Genomic DNA, 18,981 nt, shown 5'->3' on the forward strand with positions numbered 1-18,981 from the left:
CCATATACTGTTAATAAAGACAAGGAGGAAACTGTTTCAATATTCAGGTTTAAATACTAAACACAAAAATAAAACAAATTCTGTGTCTACAATAATTTTTGAAGTGTACACAAGTGCATTGCAAATAAATGAGCTTTTTAAAATTTAAAGTCCATTTCCTCTTTATCAAAGCATATTTCTACACTTATGATTTCTTTCTCTTATTTTAAAGTCTCTTCTTGTTTAGATTTTTTAAAAAAGTTTCATCTTGGCCAGTATCTCTGGAATCTAACCTCTAGCCTGAAGCTGAAACTTCATGCAAACATATTCTCCTTTAAGGTTGCATCTTCACATAGCTTCTCCAAGCGTTCAGAGTTAAATAGTAGGACTTCCTTTACGCGGTCACTTTTGTCCACACATAGTGGCAGTGCTTCTGTTTCAGTAGGTTTTCTTACACACCTTTTCTTTTCTTTCTGTCAACAGCAGTCTCCAAACTTTCACAACACAAGTGATGGGCAGTAAAGTGCTTTATACAAGGAAATACTATTTACATGTGGAAAGGGTCCATTTAACACCCAACAGACCAAAGTTCGCGCACATCACGCAAGAGAAGGCTCTTTTTAAGAAATACCTTTTCTGATAGTAGGGTTGGGGGTTCCTTAAAAATCTCATTAATTACTTTAAGTAGCACAAATGTAAGTAAAACATCTGAAGCTGAGGGAATCCTTGTTAGATGTATTGCCCTTAACGGATTACTGCTAAATATTATACTGCTATTAAAATATTCTTAATAGTTATGAATTTCAGAATCAGTCCCATACAAAACAGGTATCAGCTTCGGATTTTTCATTCCTCTTTATGAAACAGATTGTATTTAAACATGGGCCCAAAACAGATAGGCTAGACAAGGCCCATGCATTGGAACATTTCTATACATTTTGGCACTTAAAAAGAATTCCAGTTTCATTTTTGAGGTCTCTTTTCCATTCAGTTTGTGTTTTGTACACAGAGAAGTGCCATTATGCGCTATCCACCTTTATCGATACTTGCACTCTCTTTTTAAAATATCCATGACTTTTCTTCCAAGAGAAGGTTTCCAGTGCTGGACAAAACTTTTCATATTCACGACTAGTTTGCCTGTTCTTACATCCTCATGTCCTGCTACCAGGTACTCCAAACCTAAAAGAGAACAAAATTAGGGGCTGTATAGTATCATAATTCATGGAAGGCTGCAGCAGTTTCGCGTATTCGTGGCTGAGACAGGGAGTCGCTGGCAATAAGAGCTGACATTCAACACGCATTTACTATGTGCTGAGTGCTTGACGTGTATTAGCTCTTTTACTCTTGAAAGTAACCCTATGCAGTAGGGGTTATTTTTCTTCTTCTTTTCCAAATGAGGACACTGAGGCCCAGAAAGATTAAGAGACTTGCTCGGTGTCTCCCGGGAAGGAGCAGTGCTGACTTCCGCTCAGGTCTGCCTGTCTGTAGAACTTTTACTCGGCACAACGCCACCCTTCACGGGAAAGAAGCGAGGCTTCTGCGGGCGCTTAGCATGAGGCTATAAGTCAGTATTTCTTGGAGATTCACTATGTATGGTAGCGTATGTTAAGAAGGTTTTATAAAAGTGAAACAACCAATTGGGAAAACACCTTGAAAGAGAGCCTTCGATTATACAAAATAACACATATTTCTATGTAAAGTCAAAGCGTTTTTGGAATATAGGATGCTTGTTTGTCATACACTAAAAAAATAATGATGAAGGGCTGGCCCAGTGGCATAGCGATTAAGTTTGCTCGCTCTGCTTCAGTGGCCTGGGGTTCGCTGGTTTGGATCCTGGGCATGGACCTAGCATTGCTTATCAAGCCATGCTGTGGCAGGCGAGCCACATATAAAATAGAGGAAGATGAGCACGGATGTTAGCTCAGGGCCAATCTTCCTCAGCAAAAAGAGGAGGATTGGCGGCAGACGTTAGCTCAGGGCCAATCTTCCCAAAAATAAATAAGTAAATAAATAAATAAATAAATAAATAATGGTGAGAACTGACCAGAATCTGGGGCTGACTTTGTAATTCAAAATTCTTTTCAGGTTTCAAATAAAAAATTTTGGCTAACAAATAATGAAAGGACAGTCTGATTATCTATACATTAATAAAAAGAAATATGATAATCTCCCTCAGGAGATGCTTGTAGTAATATCAATTATTGGTATTTTGAAACAATTTTCTTTAATATTATAGGATAGAGCAAATAAGAAATTACATTTATAAAAGAAAAGTTTCCAGGGGCTGGCCTTGTGGCCAAGTGGTTAAGTTGGTGCACTCCGCTTTGGTGGCCCAGGGTTTCGTCAGTTTGGATCCTGGGCATGGACCTAGTACCACTCATCAAGCCATGCTGAGGCAGCATCCCACACAGCAGAATTACACAGACCTATGATTAGTATATACAATTATGTACGGGGGTGCTTTGGGGAGAAGAAGAAGAAAAAAAATATTGGCAACAGATGTTAGGGCCAATCTTTAAAAAAAAAAAGTTTCCAATATAAGGTGAAGAGACATATACTTTAAAACTCAAATTAAGGGAAAACACTAGATATTAGGATTCAATTGAAAATGTTAATTTAAACTCATAGCTTAATACACATATTCTTATTCATTCATTGAAATGACCTAGAAAAAACGTCATCCCAGTAGTAATGAACACCTATAACAAACATCCTGTGGTCTCTAATAACAGGTGTCACTAAAAACAAAACAAAACAAGGTTTCTTGGAGAATGGCTTATTTTGGGTCCAGGGCAGGAAGATACAAGGCAGGCATAGGACATCTTATTGTGCTAAAAAGCAAGAAAGCTTCCACAAATTAATGGGGATCCTTTTAGAAGGACACAGGAGCTAGCAAGAAGGGGTTTTAACTTGTCAAAGTTGTGATAATTTGAGCGCCAAGAAGTATAATTGTGCGTATTGAAACACACTGAGTCAACAAAAATCCATAATTCCAAAATGACAAATAATTCTCGTAATTCTGAAAGAAAAATCAAGAGAAAAATTAATTTGTCATCTTTTGAGGCAGCTATTAAAACCATTCCTCACTTGGAAAATTCGAAACTGAAGAGAAAGAACTTAGCGTTTATCCTGCCTTGACAATAGGAACGGCATTTCATGGTAACCTAAGAGCCTGGCTTGGGAGAGAAAGTCCCCTTACAGAAGAATGTCAGCTAAGAAGTGAAGAGAATTAAGATGGAATTAAAAAAAATCACTTCTCAAACTCTAATGAAATTATTGATTCAGGAAGGGATTACCAATTGGTGACAAAATCATTAAATGAACGGGTAATGGGAAACTGGATGTTCGTACAGTGACCGACACCACACTCATTATTTTCTAGTCTCAAATGGGAAGACAAAGCTGCCCAATGGAGAGATCAGATCATCATCGCTCTAACCCAAAGGTCAAATTTAGCAACACTGAGGGTGAGTCATCTGGGTACCACGCGTCTTCCGATGTGATTCAACACGAGGTACCCAGCAATATCTATAATGAAGCCTAACCAAACTGTGTACCTCGAACCAATCCAGTTTTTTCTTTAGAGATGGCAGGAAATATAGAAAGTACAGGGACAAGCTAAATGACACCACGAGGAACTGATTAGATAAATATAGAAAGTAGGATCGTCTATTGGCCACCTGGCCTGGTTTCCTCAACAGTAATAATTACTCCAGTAACAATAAAAAAGGAGCTGTGCTTGAATAAAACAGACTAGAGGGACTTGAAAACTAGACACAATGTGTGATCCTGGATTGAATACTGGCAAGGACAAACCAGCTCTAAGAGACAATTTGGGATCAGTTGGGAAATTGGAATATGGTCTGAGTGTTAAACTATGTGAAAATAAACTAAAATTGAAGGTAAAGATCATTAACTGAATAAAGTGGGCTGCAGAATGAAGCATGTACTATGATTTCATTTTGGTTAAAAAAATACAATATATCCATGCACAGAGAAAGATCTGGAAGGATTTGCACTAAGAAGGTAACAAAGATGATCTCTCAGGGGTAGAAATGTGAAATTTTAAATTTTCTCCTAAATTTCTAAAGTGTACATGTATTGCTTCTATAGCAATAAAACGGTTATTTAAAATGTTGTTAAAAGAAATCAGTCCTAAACTTAAAAATAGCTATGACGATGTTTTAAAAAAAGAGAGAAATAAAAGGAAAATAATGGCATAGAGAGGTTTCAAACACTAGAGGGCACAAATATAAGATGGATTATGAGCTATTTAAATTCTTTAAAGGGTCTCCTTAGCTGCTGCGTGAAAAAGAATCCCAATATTTAATTAACAGACTAGTTAAAAGACAATGGTTGTAAGATTGTTTGTATTATTTCTAAAATAAAAACCTCATTTAAAAAATACAATAGGGGCTGGCCTGGTGGTGCACTGGTCAAGTTCACGTGTTCTGCTTCGGCAGCCCAGGGTTCGCCGGTTCGGATCCCACATGTGGACATGGCACCACTTGGCAAGCCATGCTGTGGCAGGCGTCCCACATAGAAAGTAGAGGAAGATGGGCACAGATGTGAGCTCAAGGCCAGTCTTCCTCAGCAAAAAGAGGGAGATTGGCAGCAGATGTTAGTTCAGGGCTAATCTTCCTCAAAAAAAAATAAATAAATAAAAAATAAAATATCCCATAAAAAATACAATAAATGATTTTTAGGAAACTTCAGTGTTAAGTCTAGTATGTTAAATGAATTTACTTTGAAATTATAAATAGAACAAATACTATAAGAGTTTGGCATTAATTTAAAACATAAATATAACTTCAACTAACAAAAATGATACTGAATAAATCCATAAATTATGGAACAGCATCATGCCAAAAATTAGCGTGGAAAAGTGTTATCTGTTGCATCCCTTATTAGCATTTACATTTTATTTTCCTATCTCTATGATTTTGACATCTACTTTGCTCCATGTTTGAGGGCACAAGTTTATTTAAAAAAAATTTTTTTTTGAGGAAGATTAGCCCTGAGCTAACATCTGCTGCTAATCCTCCTCTTTTTACTGAGGAAGACTGGCCCTGAGGAAACATCTGTGCCCATCTTCCTCTACTTTCTATATGGGATGCCTACCACAGCATGGTGTGTCAAGCGGTGCCAGGTCTGCACCCGGGATCCAAACTGGCAAACCCCGGGCTGCTGAAGTGGAATGTGTGAACTTAACCGCTGCGCCACCAGGCTGGCCCCTATTTTTAAATTTTTTAATTATTGATTAATTTGGTGAGGAAGATTGGCTCTGAGCTAACATCCTTTGCCAATCTTCCTCTTTTTTTTTCCTCCCCAAAGCCCCAGTACATAGTTGTACATCCTAGTAGTAAGTCCTTCTAGTTCTTCTATGTGGGATGCCGCCACAGCATGGCTCGATGAGCAGTGTGTAGGTCTGCGCCCAAGATCTGAACCAGCAAACCCCGGGCTGCTGAAGTGGAGTGTGTGAACTTAACCACTCAGCAACAGGGCCAGCCCCACAAAGTTTATTTTGCATCCATAGAAAAAGAAATATAGTTCTTTTTTTTTTTTGCTGAGGAAGATTCACTCTGAGCTAACATCTATTGCCAACCTTCCACTTTTTGCTTGAGGAGGATTCACCCTAAGCTAACATCTGTGTCAGGCTTCCTCTCTTTTGTATGTGGGTCACCACCACAGCATGGCTGCTGACAAGTTGTGCAGGTCTGCACCTAGGAACTGAACCCCGGTCACCAAAGCAGAGTCTGCCAAACTTAACCACTAGGTCATGGGGCTGGTCTCTATAATTCTTTAGTGCTAGTCTTGATATTCTAAAATACATGATTGATAAATGAATAAAAGTATGTATGAATGTTGGAATGAAATTGCAAGGATGCCAATTCGATTGCTCCCTTTCAAAAGTAGCAAAGGAAGCAAGTTGGTGTGTAAGGTTTCAGAATTTTCTTATCAGCTTTCTTTGGCCTCAGCTACTGAACTTGTAAAAATGGAAAAACAAAGTAAAATGAAACAGTGTCTGGTTTTGCTTTGGCAGGTTCCAATCTTTTCTTCAAAGCGAGTAAACATGTTTTCAAGAATTCTTTGAATAATTGCGCTTATGTTTTCAATTGTGATGAACTCAGTTGATTCTTTGACTCTGTTGGCAGAAACCTGATTAGGAAGTACAGTTCACTTCCTGGAGGGTAGCTCAGATGGTCAAAGCTTTCGTTTTTAATGTCTTACTAAAAAACTGAGCGGATTTCTTTTTTTTTTATTCTTTTGCCAAGATAGTAGAAAGTGCTTATAGGAAGAGCCCCTACACACAGATCATTGGGAAATAGAACTTAAATTTAATGTCTCTTTGTTTCCTGTATTCAAAATTCAAGATTCTGATGACTTCATCTGTTCTTTGGAATACTATGTATTCATTATTTAAAATGTCTTTTTTTCTTTTTCTTTATTAAAATTTAAATTAATTAAGATAAAATACTGAAGGGGCATGTAAGGGTGTGAGAGATCAGCCAGCAGTAGAAATAAAGTCAAGAGTTTTATGTCACTATTTAGATTGTTTAGGTTGGGGGGATATGTTATTGATAGTTTTTATCTGTCTCTCTATCAGTTATCTGTTTGTTTCTCTTAAATTTATTAATCGAAGACCACAAACGACTTCTTATTAACATAACTGTGGTTCCCTGGATTTATATTTGGCAGGAATTAGATTCAGAACATAAATTATAGGTCTGTTTCAACAATGCCATTAAGACACAGATGACAACTACATGAACAGGGGAATACAGAGGACTTAAAAAAAATTATTAGTTTGTTTTACTAGAACTTACCGTCTGGGCACTATGTTATTATTATTTGGATACTAATGGTAGGTACTGGAGATACCATGATCAGAAATCTAAATCCCATCCTCAAATTTTGTGAGAGAGATAGAGGAAAAGCAGCTTATGACAGTGTGAAGAGTGCAGCTGTAGAGTGTAGAGGTAAGAATCTCGTGCTTGCTTGTCTCTACCTCTGCCATTATGTTTTAAGGCGCAATTTCCCTCCATTCCAAGCTTCTCTTCAGATTCTACAGTGTTTTTGGTTAACTTCTGCTGTTTCTAATTTGAAAGCAGAATGATCATTTAATGAAAAACAAGATGATGAGAACTCGAGCGTTGTTTTCTTTCCAGGAGAAACAGATGCTTCTCATGCAATAGTAAAAATGAATTCAATATTATTTGCACAGATGGAATTTTGCATTTGAACTTCCTTTGGGAGCAAGGTCTACCCGGGGCACCGTAATAGGACCTAGCTTTCAGATCAAATGTTGGTGGCAGATACATTCATGGAAGTGCTTTCTATCTTACTGGCAGCTGGAATCAATCTGAGACTTCTCTTTTAGAAGAACATTATAGAGATATTTTAGAGAATATTATATTGCTGGATTTTAAAATATTTTACTTTTATAGAGCACATGGAAGAGAAATTTTTTGATGTCAGTTCAAAGAATTCCATCTGGATTTTCCCCAGAATTCAGATGGTGAAAAGGAGAGATGCTATTGCTGAGTTTATTTAGGTCGTAGTTCAGAGAATGCGAGACAAGCAGCAAACCAGAGATAAAGGAGTTATTAAGCTAGAAAAGTCTAATGCTCACCAGGATTGAGGATCGGACAAGTGCAGCCTCTGTTAGTCCAAGACTCTGGATATAATGTTCGCTTTCCTCGTAAAATTTTCAACTTGGTAGATTTTAAGACTTTTTTAATCTTCACATTGACTTCAGCATGAGATCCTTTATCATGAGCTGATAAAATCTTTATTTTCAGCACTGTGACAACACAATTCCAAAAGTTAAAATGCACAGAATTTCATATCAGCTTTTAAAGTTTGAGCAACAACTTAAATAATGTGTATCAGAGTACAATGGAAAAGGGAATTAATGATGATGAGAATGTGAAAATTTGCTTTAAAAATCATTAGGCTCATTGATTTTTCCACTGGCTTCATCTCATTTATCTATATTCACTATACTCTTCCTTCATAGACGTTTTCAACTGCTACTCCTTCCCGTATCACTATGCTAAGAGAATATCAGCATTTGCCTACTGCAAATATAATCTTAAACACATTCAGCTATCAAATCTAAATAGAAAGAAGATGTATAGGAAGTGAATTGTTATCCTGGTTTTTATTTAGATTGCGAGTATGTTATACTCTTCTGGCTGACTGTGTATAATGTTACAACAAAGAGCATAATGTTACTGCCAGAATATATTTCACATATTCTAAAGAGATCAAATAATATTATTGATTACTTAATCTTCTTCCCCTGGTGTAAAATGCAAGCTGACTGGGGTTAGGGAGGCTGTCTTTCTACATGATGGCAGAACTCCAGTATTCCATATGACTTGTGAGTCTACTATGCTCTTCCATCTATGAAATGGGTGTAGGTGGGGATTAAGTAGTGGAATAAGTTGTGGTGGGGAAGAAAGTAGACCTAAGGAACATTGGATGCAATATTCTATATTATTAGGAAAGTTCTTCCTGGCTCATCTATATCTTGATGGAAGATTGTGTGTTATGAGAGAATCCTAAGCTGGCTGATCCCATATCCTGAGAATATGTCAGGCAGCCATCTTTATAGTATTGCCAAATTTTAGACTTCTAAGGGGTCTTAATAGCTCATCTAGTCTTGTTTTATGCATGAGGAAGCAAGTCTTAAGAAATTGAATGAACTGCTCAAGTTTGCATGACTGGTTGGTTAGAGGTAGAGTTTTGACTAGAATCCCAATGAGATAATTGCATGAAGCATACATAGCATAGTGCCTCATATGTGGCCAATGCTCAATAAATGTTCACTATTATTTTTCCACAAGACTGTGAGTTCAAAGAGAGCAGGGATTTTGTCTATTCATCACTGCAGCTCAAGAAATATTTGCTAAAGGAATAATCAAACGGACCAAGTTTTTTTCCATTAAGCCAGAGAAAAGGGAGGGGAAAACCTTTTTTCCCCCAAGTCTGTAGGTGTATTGAATGGAATGAGACGAAGGAATTTCATTACATTAAGATCATTCAAGTTCCTTTAAGCAGAAAATAATACAGATGTACTAAAAGATGTCAATGCAGGTATTTGTAAATTCAGTCAGAGAGCTACTAAAATCTATGCGCTAATGAAAACCAGTTGATATTTCCACTGAACTGACTGACTTTGGACTAAACTGTCGTGTTTTTGCTTTAGATAGTAAATACCATTCCTTCTAACTGACTTTTCTTTATTGGGCACTATAGATTTCAAAAGTTTTCTTCTATTATTTAGCCAAGTTGGCAGGTGAAAGGAGGGAAATATGCTTGTAATTTTAGATAAAATTTATGAGGTTTTTAACATTTATTTTTTTGTCTTTTATGAGATTAAATACAATGTTATCAAGAACCTGAACACTTGGGTTTCAGAAATCATGACTTCAAGTTTTCTCTTCATTGTAATGCATATTTCAGGCTGTATGAATTATGGAACAATAAAAAGCCTCAGACACTAGTCAAGAATATGTTGGCAAGATAAGGTGTCTAATATGTTTGATAGTAAACATTAAGTCGTTCACAATTTGAGGATACCAACATCCTTTACTAAGGGCAGTGGCATTCTCCTTTGTCGATATGCTGTATTTTCCCGGTATTTGAAAGGTAGAGTTGCACAGAATACACTGAGATGGCAGATAAGAGACTCAAGCAGATAGCTAGTCTCAGTGCCTCCCAAATACGTATCCTCTTCCTCCTCCCTACCATTTACTGAGCATCTGGTACGGGCAAGGGAATGTGCTATGTGCTTTTCAAAAATCTCATTTCACTGGGAAAGTAGCATCGTCCCCATTTTACAGATGAGGAAATCTGGAAAGGTCAAGTCACCACCCAATAAACCAGAAGGCAAACCCATGTAGGTCTGAGCCCAAACCTGAGCTCTTAATCACTGTGAAATACTGCTTTAAACTGATTTCTGCTTAGTATTACTACATGATAAACTGGCACAGGAAGCATTTAAGTGGCCAGAGACTTCCCTTTTATTTTTATTCACTTATTTTTAAAAATATTGATACATTATTTTTTAATTAAAAAAATTTTAATTGAAATATATTTGACATATACCATTGTGTAAATTTAAGGTGTTCAACATGTTAACTTGATACGTTTATGTATTGTAATATGATTGCAGTTGTATCAATAATTCACGCCTCTAACATGTTATATAATTATCCTTTATTTGTGGTAGTTGATATAATTAAATTCTAGTTTCTTAGCAAGTTTGATGATTATAACACAATATTTTTGTCTATGTTCACTATACTGTGCATTAGATCTCTAGGTCCTCTTTACGCCTGGTTGTAAGTTTGTGCCCTTAAATAACATCTATCTTATTCTCCCACCTCCCGTCCTCTAGTAACTACCATTTTACTCTCTGTTTTTATGAGTTTGACTTTTTTAGATTTCACATATAACTGATGTCATACAGTACTTGAGACTTCTCTTTTAGATTACTAAGACAAGCAGCATCCAGAAGAAAAGGTTATGTGTCATGTTTTTTTCTTTTTGTTGTTTGCCTCTTCTCCTTATAGTAGAACACCCTTGCCTTTGTTCTCCGAGCCTCCTACCCTCACCAGGTCATTCAACACCATCTCTATTAGGAAAATCTAGGTCAAGGCCAGAATACTGTGTCTGGTAGTATTATATAAGACTAGTGCTTTGATTTATTGAAATGTCATAGACTGTGCCTCCCATTTCCTAAGATACTCTTTGTGCTTAGTTTGAATAGATTCTCAGAAGCATTCAAGGACTTTAAACTCACCATATGAATATTTCATTCCACAGAATGCCTTGGAGTTTCCTAACACCTGTTCCTTACATTCACATTTACCTACAGAAAACAAATGAAAAATAGTGTCAGTTATTTAGAAACAAGAAAAAAAGAAACAGCAAGTAAATCCAGGTAGCATAACTCTTTAAAGCTTGAGTGAGTCATATAGCATAATCCATAAATACTAAAAAATCATGAAAAGTCATTCAAAAGAAGTAGAATGACTTTCTGAATTGAATTAGTTATCATTCAATAAAGTACTGACCTCAGAGAAATGTAGAAACATAGAAACCATGATATAGTTTAATGTTTGTAATTGATGTTGTGCTAATTATGGTCTGGTATTAATACTGCCTGCTAATGGAAAAGAACAACTGAATGGATAATCTATAGAAAAGACACTTGGCTCTTTATAATTAATGCTCACCACAACAAAAGTCAAATAAAATAATTGGGCAGTCCCTTGAAGGTAATGCTATCTAATTTAAAAGTATTTATTGAAGCACCTGTAATGTGCAGGACATAGTGCCATATACCGTAGAGTATTTAAACATGAGCAAGATACAGTTCTTGCCTTAAGGCTTACAATTCAGTAAGGTAAACAAAGCAAGTGTATAAACAGTGATAAATATTCTAAGACAGGTACAATATGCTTGGGTAGGAGGGTCACATGTTTGGGAAGATGAGAAAATGGCTGAATAAGGATTTGAAATGGACTTTGAAGAATAACTAGGATAATTTCTCCCAACAGTTAAAATTATGTATTACAATAATTATGTGTGAGAGATTTGCCAGGCCCTGTGCCTACGTGTACATAGTCTATATATAGCATTCTCATATTTATGTATCTGTTTTCTTTCTAGACTGTGATCCTTGAGGACAGTGGTTACATCTTATTCATCGTCATATTCCTGGAGCCCAGAATGCATAGGATTTTCATTTTCACTTATTTAACAATTAGATATAATTTTGCCCCTTCCCCCACCCCTCCCCTCCTGCCCTCATGCATTGCATTTCATAGGCATTGAGTGGTAATAACAGCAAGTAACATTTACTGAGGAGCACTTGCTATGTGCCAGGTACTATTTTAAGTACTTTACATTTATTTACTCAACTAAGATTCTAACAGGCAGAAATTGACAGGAATATAGAGATAAAAGAGTGAGTAAAGAAATGTGGAAGAGAAAGGACAAAGTGTGTTCACGGAAGAGTCAGTGGTTCTGTTTATCCCTAGCACAGACTGAGTTTTGAATAGTAGAAGGTATCATGGAAGACCTCAATTGATGTGGAATAAGGGCCTGAATTTAATTTATTAAAGGAAATTTTCAAGGCTATCAAATTAAGGAACTTACATGAATTAAAAATATATATATATATGAAAATTTATCTGGCATTACCGTATCAAAAGTATTGAAATGGAGGCAGGGACCAATTAGAAGCTGGTAACGTTGATGACAACAATAACAGTGGCTAAACTGAATGCCAATTATAAGCCATAAACTATATAAGGAACTTTATCTATACGATCTCATTTAATATTTATAATAACCTTATGAGATAGGCATTACTAACAAATGTAAAAATGAAGGCTCAGAGAAGTGACTTAGCTTGTCCACGGCAGTGTAGCTAACAAGTAGAAAAGCTAGATTTTAAGCTTGAGTTGGGAGAATCTGAAGCCCCTGATATTTCCACTATGCTGTCTCTCCAAGTTGGATGGAATGTAGGTCTGAACTAGAGAGATGGCTATGGGTGCAGAAAGGAAAAACTACCAAGGGATGCTGCAGAGTTAGGGTCTACAAATCTTGTCAATGGATTGGAGGAGAGCAAGGAAAGAGGAAGCATAAAAATGAACTTGGCGTTTTCAGCCAAGGTGACAGGGGATGGTAGTATCATTAACAGTAACAGGGAAGTTAGAGGAAGGAGAGCATTTCAGGGGTGTATAATTTAAGGTTTCTGGTAGCAATTAATGGTCTAACAGTTACTGAAAGGATATGGAGTAGCTCATAGAAAAGAGAAAAAGCTGAAGAACCAGAACTCAGAAAGGACAAGAATCAGGAGAGCGCCAGAGATCTAGGAACTGCGGGGCAGTCCCTTATGGCTTTGCCATTGGAGTCATGAACTTTAATCACTTTCTTCAGGTGTTGCCACTTTCAGCTCAAGATTTGAATTCCAGGGAGAGAACCTCTGATAGGCCTCTCCAAGACTGTATTAAATGGAAGGAGAGTGGTTCTCCAAAGAACAATTGGGTTGAGTTACCACAAAAATAGCAGAAAAGAAGGAGAAAATGGAACTGGTTAGGCAAAAATAACAGAGGTCTAGTACGAAGAGAATATAACGAGTTAGAGATGTTGACAGAACATCCAGGTGGAAATGAGAATATGATTCCGGTGACACCAGGGTAGGTAGACATGGCAATGTGGAAAACAGTGACATATTGGCTCTGACTAAAGCTGATCTAGACATCAGAGAGCGAGATTTACAAGTGGAAAGTCACCGTGGAATTAAACAGTGGGAAAGAGAAGTCAAAGGTGCTTAAAATTAGCAGTTGTGATTTGTTAAATAATATTGCAATAATCTAAACATTAGCAGAAAGGGTTACTCATACAGAGATTGCAGTAACCTAAGTCCTTTGATAATTCCACCAAAGCAGGAGAGTATGGTAACTACTATGTTATAAAACCCAATGGAACTCCAAATGGAACTCCTCAACACCTGCTCTTCTCTGTGGTCCTTCAGCCTACAAGAACAGACATAGGTCTGTTATTTGAAGATCTTTCTTTGGCTGCTTTCTAATACTCCCCTTTCACATGTTAAGAAATCAGACATTAAAATTTGTTTCTGAATGAATCTTTGTTGATCAGGCTTCAACCCAGATGTGTTTTCTTAAAAGAAATCTGGAAGGAGAGAAAGACCTATTTAGCTATACTGGGTTATTAGAATGTTAAAAAAAAAAAAAAAAAAAAAAAGAGCATTGTTTACTGTTCTGTGGTACTAGTTAAAGTCAGTTTTGTTGTACAGGAAGTGAAATTTCACATCAGATGTTCTCTACCTTAAAAGAAGTGGTAGAAATTAAGGGTATCTTGTTGGTATAGTGTATCACACTCCTAGCTATGGAAACTTATGGTAGGTAAATATGTACGTAGGCACACATATTTGAGAATGAACCACAGTACTTAGGAAACTGATAATCACTTTTTTGTTGAAAAAAGGTGCCCAGGAGCACTGCTCTTTACCCAGTGGGAAAATCGCTGTTTAGCAGGAAACAGAACAATGTCTTCCTCAATCTGGAGCTCATCCAGATGAATTTCAGAAACTCTCTAGGGACATCATAGGCCTAACAGCTGTTGTAGACGTGAGAGTCTGGAGTCACGCTCATGCCAGCACATTATGCGCTTAATTGGTGTGCTGCCAGCTCCCTAGAAGCATTATGATTGCCTTAATGAATGTGCTGTGGTCCCAAAAACTTGATTACTGTAGATTTGGCTTAGCAGACAAAGTTGAAGAATTATAAAAATCATTGTGATAGAAAAAAACTTTCAAAAGTGGTTATTAAAGTTACAATCTAAGATTCAGACTATATAGCATTAAGATAAAAAATTAATGGAAAATATTTTTCTCTTTTCCAAGTGCTAAAAAGATAAATATGACAACTTCATATTACCTTATCTTTCCCAACTTCTTTCCTGTTGTGAATTAAAATGAAACCATGAGGAAAATGATCATAAGATTATGTTAAGTGAAAAAACCATGATGCAGAATTACAAATACCAGTGTTTCTCAAATTTGCATTCTTGATTCGTGACAGGTCCATAAGTTCTCTATGAGAATGTACTGAAATTGTGGTTTCTTACTCTGCTCTGGCCACACTGGCCTCCTTGCTGTTTCCTGAGTAAACCAGGCCTATTCCCACCTCAGGGCTTTTGCACTTGCTGTATCTTCCACCTAAACTCTGTTCCCTCTGTTATATGTATAGCTCCCTCCTTCATCCCCTGATCACCCTATTTAACAGTATGCCCCTCCCAAGCACCTCTTACCCACTTCTTGCTTTATTTCTCTATTATACTAAATAGCATTACATATACTAAATATTTTATTTATTTGTTTATTAGCTGTCTTCCTCTGCAAGAATGTAAGCTCCTCGGAGGCTGGCATTTTTGTCTGTTTTGTTCACTGACTACATTTACAGTACTGGCACACAGTATGGGTACTCAATAAATATTAGTTGGATGAATGAATGAATTTATAAAGAACTCCTTGAGAAAGATAAATACCATATGATTTCACTCATATGTGGAAGATAAAAATAGCAACAATAACAACAAACGTGTAGATATAGAGAACAGGTTGGTGGTTACCAGGGAGAAGGGAGCTGGGGGGAGGGTGAAAGGGGTAAAGGGGCACATGTGTACAGTGACAGATGACATGTGTACATCATATTTGGTGGAGAATGTGGTGTAGTGTGTGCAGAAGTCAAAATATAATGATGTCCACCTGAAATTTATATAATGTTACAAACCAATGTTACCTCAATACAAAAATTATGTGAAATAATATACTGCAGAAAGAAATAAATAAATAATAAATAAAGGACTCCCACAAATTAGTAAAAAATTACAAATAGGAAATTCACAGAAAAGGAAACCTGCATGGCCAAAAAACCATGAAAAGTTACTAAACCTGTTAGCAATCAGGAAAATGCAATTTAAAATGGTAAGATCCCATTTCACACCCACAGACTGGCAAAAATTGAGAGGTTTGATAACATTAATTTTGGAAGTCTAATGAATATTAAATGAGTTAATGAGTTTGTGCCTGAGTTAATGAATTAGAATAGTGCTTGGCCCCTTGTATTTTCCTGTATAAAAATTTGTTAAATAAATGCAGAGTATTAGTGAGAATGTGGAGCAACAAGATATCATACTTCGCTGGTGGAATGCAAATCTATACAACCACTTCAGGGAGCTATTTGGCAATATGTGGTAAAGTAGACAGTAAGCACTCCCGTGACCCAGCAACGTCTAGGTTGTACTGTAGAACAGAGGTCAGCAAACATTTTCTATAAAGGGACAAATGATAAACGTTTTAGGCTTTATGGGCCAAGAGGCAAAATTAAAGATATTATGCAGGCATTTATATAACCATTTAAAGTGTTACCATTTAAACCTTAGAGCAGGTAGTTTATAGCCTATGTAAAACAGATGTCAGGCCAGATGTGGCCTGAGGGCTGTATCTCGCCAGCCCCGCTCTAGTAAAACTCCTTCTCAAGTGCACAAAGTCACATATAAGAGAATAGTTGTGGTAGCATTATAGATAATAATGGAAAACCGGAAATTGGAAATACCCTAAATGGCAAAAAATGAGACATTAAAAAGTGGTATATTCATGTAATAGAATGAATAAATCTCAAAAAACATACATATCGAAGTCAAAAAAGTTTTAAAAGGATACGTAAGTTACTATGTGCATGAACTTTTAAAAACTTTATATACATACATACACACACACACACACACACACACACACACATATATATATATACATAGCCAGCCCTGATGGTCTAGTGGTTAAGATTCAGGGCTCTCACCACCATGGCCTGGGTTTGTTTCCTGGTCAGGGAACCACAACATCCATCCTTTGATTGTCATAGTGTGGCAGCTGTGTGTTGCTGTGATGCTGAAAGCTATGCCACCGGTATTTCAAATACCAGCAGGGTCACCCATGGTGGACAGGTTTCAGTGGAGCTTCCAGGCTAAGACAGACTAGGAAGAAGGACCTGGCCACCCACTGCCGAAAAAATTGGTCATGAAAACCCTAGGAATGGCTGTGGAGCACTGTCTGATATTATGCCAGAAGGTGAAAGGATGGCACAAAAAGACAGAGCAGGGTTCCACTCTGCTATTCACAGCATAACTAGAAGTTGGAATCAACTCGACAGCACTACCAACTATATATATATGTATATAACTATATGTGTGTGTGTATATATATATATGTAGTAACTTAGTAAAACCATGAAAGTGAATGATAAACACCAAAATTCAGGTTAGTGGTTATTCAGTGGACTAAGAGAAGCTAGTGGGTTTGTAGATTGGTACACCAGGGGCTTCAAATCTATCTGTAACATTTTATAATTTAAATGAAAATATGAAACAATTATAGCAAAATGGACGATCTGATAACACTAGAAGGTGTATATATAGGTGTTCATGTAACATTTTGGCATTTGTAATGTTTAATAATAAAAAAATAGTTTTTAACTTATTTTAATTTGGATTATTTGGTGAGCAGTTTACAGGCAAACAGTGACACAGACTTCATGCCCACCTTTGTGTTTGTGTTAAGGAGCTAAATAGAGCTACTTGATTTTCTATGAGAAAAGAACAGAGGCAAGATAACACAAAAATTATGTATTCGCATCAATATCACAGCATGCTCTTCAAATGAAGCAGCAGATAAACATCACAGGAAAGCCGAGTCCGAGCAGACAGTGGTATAGGCTCGGTAAACTCAAAGAATCACATTTATGTAATGAACAATGTTTGGCTTCAGTAAAAATCGTTTTTCATATTCAATTAATATTGTTAACTTGAATTTTATTCGTTTTATTTGGCTTATATTTAGTTAGTAAAATTATTTTTGTTTTCTAGTTGTAAAAAAGCTATAAACATAAGGAGTTCACAGGCTAGCTTTTGCTTTGCACATACGAAGTTACACTAGGTCTGTAACAATATTTTTCCTTTAAATGGATCTGTACATTTCCAAACCTGATATATTCGGCTCTCAACTGTGTCAAACAGTACATTTTAGACAGAGGGAAACCCACCAAAGTTTTAACAGTGGGCTAATGAGATTTGGGTATTTTTTTTAGTAGAATGTCTTGCATTTTCCAGATTTTCTATACTAATTACATATGTCACTCTAAAAATCAGAAAATAAACAAAAGCTTGTTAAAATAAGCTTTAGCTATATTTACTAGTTTTACACTTATGGGGGTCACCACTTTATTAACTTCAGAACTAAAGAGTTTCCCTTATAGGATCCAAAAGCTGTTCTCTGCTTTGTGATGAATCACTGTTGCTCAAGACCAGACCTGGAACTATGTTCCCCAGTTATATCTATTGTCTCACCTGAATGTCGAAGTGCAGAGAATCCTTGCTCATCCTCCCACTCCCAGGTTGGTTCGCTCTTATTGTGCGTGGAATGGAAGTCCGGAATTTCATGATACCACTCTATGTCTGTGCTGCTAATAAAATAGAAAATGATGAAGAACTTATTAAGGAATTTCTTAGAACTTAAATGACATGAATATATTTATAGAAATTTAAACCTTATCAGCTACCTTCCCATCCTTTCACTTTTCAGAGATGAGTAGTGTTTTAAAAGGCTATTGTTAAGAAGAATAATTTATTTTACAAAATGAACTAGACTGTCCCTAGAACCTTATGAGAACAAATTACTTGACTCGCGATTTGGCAAAAACTCTTTAAAGAAATATGAATACATCTTTGCTCCACTAAGGGCAAGCAAGATTTTCCAAATCACTACCAGATCTCCAAAAGAATCCGAAAGACACAAAGATGAGAGCAAGAGCCATGTGCGTTCACCTGCTGATGCAGTCTCCTGTGAGAGGGTCGCAGCTCCCTGCACAGTCACAAGGCCTGCAGCCATAGTCTCCGAAGCCCCAGTATCCCACCATACACCTGTCACAGTGTGGCCCTGCCACCCCAGGCTTGCAAGGGCAGTCACCATTGCTGGGGTCACAGAACGTCACTGAGCTGAAAGGAAGGACAGCTGATCCAACTGGATGACAGGAACACACTACAACAGAGAGGACACATAGGGACTGATGAGTGACTGGGTTATCTGTGCAGATTAGGCCCAGCAATCCCAAGATGGCTTCCCTCCACCACACAGCATATCTCTGAGCCTCCTCCTTTAGCCAGTTGATGTATGCTCAGAGAACAAAAGCTAACTTAATCACAGATAAGAAGATAGAATTTCTTCTAGCTTCTTCAAAACGAACCACATAATTTATCCTAAAATTAAAGGCATTAAATACTAATGGCTTTTGTTTGGGGTGGTGAGAATGAACCAGCAAAGAAGATGAAAAAAGGAGCAGTTAGTGAGAAAGGAAAAGAATCATGACAGTATGGTGTTCTGGAAGCTAAACAAAGAGTTCA

General features: G+C 36.9%; 1 protein-coding gene across 4 annotated transcripts in view; it reads right to left on the reverse strand.

Annotated features, from left to right (window-relative positions):
• Positions 1–236: 236 nt before the first annotated feature.
• NTN4 (netrin 4) overlaps positions 237–18,981 on the reverse strand; it is a 111,392-nt gene continuing 92,647 nt past the window's right edge. For 2 of the 4 annotated variants that reach the window (XM_070507095.1, XM_070507092.1), the window contains exons 6-10: positions 18,406–18,619; positions 17,929–18,041; positions 10,793–10,861; positions 7,613–7,783; positions 237–1,158 (exon numbers count right to left, since the gene is read on the reverse strand). In XM_070507095.1, coding sequence (XP_070363196.1) covers positions 1,016–1,158; positions 7,613–7,783; positions 10,793–10,861; positions 17,929–18,041; positions 18,406–18,619 — 710 coding nt within the window. In that variant the 3' untranslated portion in view covers positions 237–1,015. Of the gene's footprint in view, positions 1,159–7,612; positions 7,784–10,792; positions 10,862–17,928; positions 18,045–18,405; positions 18,620–18,981 lie in introns of all 4 variants that reach the window. The other 2 variants (XM_070507094.1, XM_014850714.3) reach the window with 1 other exon arrangement.

The sequence above is a fragment of the Equus asinus genome, chromosome 4 (genome assembly GCF_041296235.1).
Source record: "Equus asinus isolate D_3611 breed Donkey chromosome 4, EquAss-T2T_v2, whole genome shotgun sequence".
Taxonomy (NCBI): domain Eukaryota; kingdom Metazoa; phylum Chordata; class Mammalia; order Perissodactyla; family Equidae; genus Equus; species Equus asinus.